The sequence below is a fragment of the Alligator sinensis genome, unplaced genomic scaffold (assembly GCF_000455745.1).
Source record: "Alligator sinensis unplaced genomic scaffold, ASM45574v1 scaffold647_2, whole genome shotgun sequence".
Classification (NCBI taxonomy): domain Eukaryota; kingdom Metazoa; phylum Chordata; order Crocodylia; family Alligatoridae; genus Alligator; species Alligator sinensis.
This window is the reverse complement of record NW_005841832.1, coordinates 2330312-2337466: the sequence shown is the minus strand read 5'-3', so window position 1 is coordinate 2337466 and position 7155 is coordinate 2330312. Positions and strand designations below refer to the sequence as shown.

General features: G+C 51.8%; 3 protein-coding genes across 3 annotated transcripts; 1 reads left to right on the top strand and 2 right to left on the bottom strand.

Annotated features, from left to right (window-relative positions):
- Positions 1 to 390: 390 nt before the first annotated feature.
- On the bottom strand, positions 391 to 1479 carry LOC102383246 (histone H3). The gene has a single exon (XM_006014877.3). It carries the CDS (start codon positions 1010 to 1012, stop codon positions 602 to 604), a length of 411 nt encoding a protein of 136 aa, XP_006014939.1. The 5' UTR covers positions 1013 to 1479; the 3' UTR covers positions 391 to 601.
- A 1135-nt stretch (positions 1480 to 2614) lies between these two features.
- Positions 2615 to 3125, bottom strand: LOC102382995 (histone H2A type 2-C-like). Its single transcript, XM_025194845.1, has one exon. It carries the CDS (start codon positions 3017 to 3019, stop codon positions 2630 to 2632), a length of 390 nt encoding a protein of 129 aa, XP_025050630.1. The 5' UTR covers positions 3020 to 3125; the 3' UTR covers positions 2615 to 2629.
- Positions 3126 to 3367: 242 nt separating this feature from the next.
- On the top strand, positions 3368 to 3848 carry LOC102382767 (histone H2B 5). Its single transcript, XM_006014875.3, has one exon. It carries the CDS (start codon positions 3411 to 3413, stop codon positions 3789 to 3791), a length of 381 nt encoding a protein of 126 aa, XP_006014937.1. The 5' UTR covers positions 3368 to 3410; the 3' UTR covers positions 3792 to 3848.
- The last annotated feature ends 3307 nt before the right edge of the window (positions 3849 to 7155 follow it).

The following is a 7155-nucleotide window of genomic DNA, read 5'->3' as shown; positions in this document are numbered from 1 at the left end:
GGGGGGGTGCGACACTAGGACACCACTAACTTCCTTTTTATTCCTTATCTTTAGCCTACTGCTTTCCAAGGTCTCCAAATTCCAATTTTTCTACACTGAATCGTAAGCGAGCGCATCTATTTCAATCCAGGATATGACTAAGTAATCTGCTCCATTTCATTTTCGTATCAGATAAATACTGCTCCAGTACTACATTTCTGTAATAAATAGGCGCTGTGTCCAACATAAAGACCGGATGGGCATCAAGCTTTGTCATTCAGCCCCATCGCTAGACTATAGCTCTCGCTTATTTTGTGTGGAAGGCTACATCCCCACGCCGCAAAACAAAAGCAAACCTAGTTCAAACTTCACGATACCATTTTTCTAGATTAACGCGCGGTTTATGTTGGGGTTTAACTGTACAACTAGCAGTAGCCACGAGCTCATATGAACGGGTTTAACACAGGAAGGAAATATTGTGCTTAAGTGACTTAAGGAATAGTTTCATTACCTCAAATGCAAATAGAATTCTAGCTCTTTCTCTGGACATGTGGTGGCTCTTAAAAGAGCCTTTGGGGTTGGGAAGAGTGGGAGCCAGCAGCCTCCAAACGCAGCCCGAGGTTTACGCCCTCTCCCCGCGGATGCGGCGCGCCAGCTGGATATCCTTGGGCATGATGGTGACGCGCTTGGCGTGGATGGCGCACAGGTTGGTGTCCTCGAAAAGCCCCACCAGGTAGGCCTCACTGGCCTCCTGCAGCGCCATGACGGCAGAGCTCTGGAAGCGCAGGTCAGTCTTGAAGTCCTGCGCGATCTCGCGCACCAGGCGCTGGAAGGGCAGCTTGCGGATCAGCAGCTCTGTCGACTTCTGGTAGCGCCGGATCTCGCGCAGCGCCACGGTGCCGGGCCGGTAGCGATGCGGCTTCTTCACGCCGCCGGTGGCCGGGGCGCTCTTGCGGGCAGCCTTGGTAGCCAGCTGCTTGCGGGGCGCTTTGCCACCGGTGGACTTGCGGGCGGTCTGCTTAGTACGGGCCATCTTCTCCCGGAGTCAGTACGCGTCTGCGGAGCACAAGAAGCTGTGAAATTACAGGTATCTGTCCGGCAATATATAGGCGAAGCAGAGCCTCTGATTGGCTGAGAGCTGCAGAGAAACCGTTGGGGCTTTGAATTTCCCGGGCTGAGCAGTGATTGGACAGACTATAATACCCCTCTGCCGCCAGAAATGCATCTCCACGGGAAAAGTCTCTCGGGGCTGTGTTCTTCACCACTGCACCGGGCCGGGGCTGCAGATCTAGAGTGCGGGAATGTTTGGGGCCAGAGAATGCTACTTTACTTTGATCTGTTTGAATTTCCCGCGCTGAGCGGGCATTGGCCAGAAATTTCAATCCCCACCCCCCTTCCCTGAAGATGCTCAGGGCGCCGGCTCTGTGAGCGGGGCTGAGGTTAGGGCCCAGGTGGCTTGTAACGCAAACGGTCCCGATGGCGGAGCTGAAGCCTCCCGCGCTGGGCAGACCAGGCAGCCGCCTAGCTCTGCGGTTCCCGGGAAGCGGCTGCAGGGCACCGATCGCAGCGACGTTAGTGCTGCAGAGCCCAGGGCAGACTGCACCCCGGCAGGGCGATTTGACAGGGACTGCAGCAGCACTGGCCAAGGGGAACTGCCCTGGAGGGGAGCTCCTAGTGCTTTGGGAGCAGGGGAGCAACGAGGAAATCCAGCATAGAGAAGAGGGTCGGCTTCGTCCCTGGAGGAATATGTAGAAGCTCGGGTTCAGGAGAATATTTTAATAATGGAGAGCGATGGGTTCCACCCCCAATCCCGCATCTCCAGAGCAATAGAAACTCAGGACAATGTTGTTGTTTTAAAATGTGCCCTTTAAATATGAAACAGAACTTCACGTTAACCCGCTTCTCAAACACCCACAGGATCAGCCCTTCCAGGAGCCCGGGGAACTCGCGGCGTGTCGATCGAGTGAGAAAGAAGGGTCAATGAATCCGTTTGGGAATTTTGAAAAAGCCCGCGCTGGGAAGAGATTGGTGCCTGCCCAACGCACGCCTCCCGGGCTCAGACTCTGCATGGGAAAAGCCGAGGGGGAGCACTTCACTGGGGCCAGACGTTAGGATTACATTTGTGTGCGCAATGTCAGCGTGTGTGTGTGTGTGTGTGTGTGTGTGTGTGTGTGGGTACAATATACGCAAATCTGGGCGTATATAATATGCATGCGCTAGTGTGTGTATATATTAAGATACACATGTATAATGCACACACACACAGGCACACGAACCCCCGCAGCAGCTTCCTCAGACTCAGTTTCCTACAAAACAATTGAAAGGACATGGAAGAGAACAGGGAACCGCGGACTCGCGAGCACTTCAGTGCTGCTTTTCTAAAACTGCCGAAATACAGTGTGGGCTTGAAAGGGGTTTTCAGTTTAGCAAAAATGTTTGTTGCACTTTAGCATGTATTCCAACAGTATGGGATTTACGTCTAGTATGCTCTAAATACTGGTTCAACAGCAAACCGATTTTGTGTACCCCCTCCATATAATTTAGTAACCAGCTCTTCCTTTGAAATTGTGGGTGGCTCTTAAAAGAGCCTTTGGGTTCAGACTGTTCAAAAAAAAAAAAAAAAAAAAAAAATTGCTTCCAGGCAACGCTTTTACTTGCCCTTGGGCTTGTGGCTCTCGGTCTTCTTGGGCAACAGCACGGCCTGGATGTTGGGCAGCACGCCGCCCTGCGCGATCGTCACCTTGCCCAGCAGCTTGTTCAGCTCCTCGTCGTTGCGGATGGCCAGCTGCAAGTGCCGCGGGATGATGCGCGTTTTCTTGTTGTCGCGGGCCGCGTTGCCCGCCAACTCCAGGATCTCGGCAGTCAGGTACTCCAGCACGGCCGCCATGTACACGGGCGCGCCGGCTCCCACTCGCTCCGCGTAGTTGCCCTTGCGCAGCAGGCGGTGCACGCGGCCCACCGGGAACTGCAGTCCAGCGCGGGACGAGCGCGACTTGGCCTTGGCCCGAGCCTTGCCTCCTTGCTTCCCGCGTCCAGACATCTCGACTCCGCTGTGCTGGCACACGAAACCACTGCTTGGAAAAACTGCACAAGTCGCTCCAGCGCCGCGCCCGCCCTTTTATCAACCCGAGCGCATCAGGACGGCGGCTTCTGATAGGCTCGAGCGCGCAGCTGCCCACAGCGGCCAATGAGAAAGAGACTGCTAAGCCCGACCAATGGAGAGATAGCTTGCCGTTCTTACCAATAGGAGTGCCGGACTTGGAGCACAACGATTTGCATGTGTGCCGCCCCGGCCGGAGGCCCCGCGCTGCCCCAGCAGCCAATCCGACGGCTCCGTTTGGCTCACCTCATTTGCATGGCGGCCTATAAAGGAGGGGCGTGCTGAAGAAGATTCCCACTTGCTTTGTGCTGTGTCGTGAGCGAGTTGCAAGATGCCGGAGCCTGCTAAGTCCGCGCCCGCCCCCAAGAAGGGCTCCAAGAAAGCCGTCACCAAGACCCAGAAGAAAGGCGACAAGAAGCGGCGCAAGAGCCGCAAGGAGAGCTACTCCATCTACGTGTACAAGGTGCTGAAGCAGGTGCATCCCGACACCGGCATCTCGTCCAAGGCCATGGGCATCATGAACTCCTTCGTGAACGACATCTTCGAGCGCATCGCCGGCGAGGCGTCCCGCCTGGCGCACTATAACAAGCGCTCGACCATCACGTCGCGGGAGATCCAGACGGCTGTGCGGCTGCTGCTGCCCGGGGAGCTGGCCAAGCACGCCGTGTCGGAGGGTACCAAGGCTGTCACCAAGTACACCAGCTCCAAGTAACCTGCTTCTAGCTTCGTCCCCAGAACTTCTAAACCCAAAGGCTCTTTTAAGAGCCACCCACTTACTCTACGAGAGAGCTGTTAATTGCTTTGCTAACCTAGTTTTGGAACAAATCGGTGTCGTATAAGTGTCATATACATGGGTCGGGGGTGGAAAGTAAACATCTTTACATATGCTCATTTATAGGCCACGGGAGTCTTTCTTCGTTTTAGAAGCCTCATGCGTGTCCATGTCTATAAAAATAGGGACCTTTGCTTTTGAGCTACAGGAGTTACTTTTTCTTTTCCGCTTCCTTTTACACTATACTTGAGAATTGAATATCACTGCTTGTCTACTCTAATATCAAGTGTAGCTCAGAGAAAAAGGTTTAGGTTTTCCCGAAACAGGAGAAAAAAATGCATTTGAACTCCCTTACAGCTGTCTCTCTCAATCTGATGTCAATCTAGGAATGAGACTTCATTAGACAGACAAATGGATGATGATCATCACTTTTACTGGCACCTGCCTTTCCGTTGGATTAAACCAGCAAGGCTGAGAGGGGGGCATCGGTGTGTGGGCAGCTCAGTGGCTCCATATACACTGTTCAGGCTTTTGTGCTCTGGAGAGATCACTCCAGCTTCACTTTAAAATAAAGTGTGGATTATGTTCAGTGAGCTAACGTGTCACTCGGCATAATTCTGTTGTCTTGCAAGACAGACAGATGCCTACTAATCATTGTGATTCAGACTGAACTGCTTTTGGGATCAGAGTATTTGGGAGGAGGAACGTAGTGACACCCAGCACAGCAAAAAGGGGCAAGGAGTGTTTAGGACACTGCAATGCCACCTTTTTGGCCCTTGTCAGGTAGCCACTGGGTATGGACGTGTGCTTTTACGTCCCGATGATATCCACCAGCCCCCTCAGGGTGACTGCAACCCGGCTTGGTTGGTCTAGGTGGGGTCCAGTGCTCTTTTTTCCACCTGCCACGACTTTAATGTTTAAGAGATATTAACGAGGGGGAGGTGGCGACTACCTGCTTCCACCTAGACCGCCCGTCGAGTTCCACCCCGGCTGCCGAAGCTTTGGAGAAGGGATGATAGAAGAAATGACCAGCCCGAAGCAGCTCTTTCCTTTCTCCTTTTATTTATTGTTTTTCTCCCCCCCTCCCCTTCTTTTTTTCCTCCTGGGAAAAGCCGAAGAGGTTTTTGGTCCCGGGGTAACCGGGTTCCAGGCGTCCCCTCAGGGCTCCTCGGAGGCTTCCCGGCGGCTCTGGGCTTTCCCTGCGCTCTTCCCTAATTGCGGCCGCGCCCGGTTTAACTGGCGGCGCGGGACCGCTTAACCAGTGTGGGGAGTCCAGTCTTCCGCTGAACGCCGGGAAGGAAGGTTTTCTCCGCCTTTCTCACTCTGGCGGCAAACGACCCGCCGCTTTTAAATAAATCAAAGGAAAAGAAAAACGGAGCCGACTGCTTGCGGCATCCACCTCCTCCGGGCCTCCTCTGGTCCTCGTTGTCTTTCTTCCCCTCTTCCTCGCTCCTGCAGTGGGGCCGCTGCCGCCGGTTCTTCAGCGTCCTCCCAGATGCTTGCCCTGGCATGGGAGCAGCCTCCTGGCGTCTCGGGCTCCCCGGCTCCGTTCTCCTTGCCCTCTGCTGCTGGCTTCCTTCCTCCCCTTGCTTTGTCTCTGGCCCCCGGATATTGTTCCAGCTGCGGATTCGCACCAATCCATTCACTTGCCGAGGTGGTAAAGGCAGGCAGGGGCGGATAGGGAGCTCCCGCCGCAACATGGACGTGTCTATCTGGCGAGGTCCGTACTCCTGGCCGGGGGTGTGTCCTAGGTGAGTGGTCCCCACAGCCCTCCCTTAGCTATAGGCTGTGAACATGGTCAGTGACTGACAAACCACACTGATTAGTGCAGGCTATGGAAAAAGTCTCACTTATGAATGATATGTGTTCAAGTTGGTACCCTATACACTCAATAAGCTTTCACTGAAGTTACAAGAAGTAGCCTGGGAAAGCAGAATAAGAATCTGGCTATCAAGCCACTTCTTCTTTTGTATGCTGGGTTTTTGGTTGTAGCTGTGTTAAGGACATAGGCAGGCAGGGTTCTTCTTTCGTATGACATTTTAGGATTACAACATTCATAGATTAATATCTAAATTTGATGACCATTCGACTGCTTCAGGGGTAGGTAGCTGCATGGATTCATTTTAGATTGCCATTAAATGATTTAATTGGGCAATCATTTACAATGTGTTGCACCATCTGAGAAAATGTACCACAGTCTCTCTTTGATTCTCCATTTATGGAGTAGGTATCCACATTTTCCAATAAGTGTCTGGATGTGATTTAGGGAGGACCAAATCTTTCTTGGAGGTCAAATCCTGGCTGGGGGCTCATAGGGTTACTGATTATGTATTTCTGCGGCAGGTTGGTATTTGTCCAGGCTTTCCTCCATTGTTTTTTGGTGCTCTTGTTATCATCATAGAGCTTCTTGGCGTATTTCCAGAAAGGTTTTCTAGATTTGAGCCTATTTGGTGGTGGCGTGGTGACGTCCTTGTTGATTGGGAGGTTTAGGTTACTGATGGCCTTACGGTATTCCCTCACGCATGTGGCATTGTGGTGGAGCTGTAGGGGAAGCAATGTTCACTAGGACTGGAAGCCATGGCAGTGGCATACTTTTTAATGTTCTGATATAATCTGCACAGCTGCATTTAACTGTGCATCAACAATCTTTGTGTGCACACTTGTGTTCCAGACAGGGGAACAATATTCTGCTACAGAGAAAATAAGTGCTAGAGTGGCCATTCAAAGCATGGTTGCATTTGCTCCCCATGTTGTTCTGGCCAGTTTAAGTACAATGTTAACTTGAACTTTCATTTTTTTTAGCAATATTCCATAGATGTTCATGAAAGGTGAGGCTCCAATTGAGAGTCACACTGAAGTATTTTGTGAACTTCTCGTACTTAACCTCTTCTCCACAGAAATTTATGGTGAGTTTCTGGTCAGTGTTGGCATTGTTTAGATGAAATGACATGATGACAGTTTTCCTTGGATTTGGGTGGAGTCTCCAACATGCAAAATATTTTTCAAGTAACTTGAGGTCTTTGTAAAGCTCTTTCTGGACTTCAGCCTGGGTCCTTCTTTGAATAGCAAGCACCAGGTCATTGGCATAGCTGAATTTCCGGCAGGTCATGACAGGGAGATCACTATACGTTACAAAGTCCTGGTGCAAGCACTGATTCTTGTGGGAGACCATTATTTAGTAGACAGGTTCTGCTGATAGTGTTCCCTAGATGGACACAATATCGCCGGTTAGACAAGAGCGTTGATAAAAGGTGGAGGGTCTGCTGGCACCTGATGACCCTTAACACCTTCACCAGGAGACGAG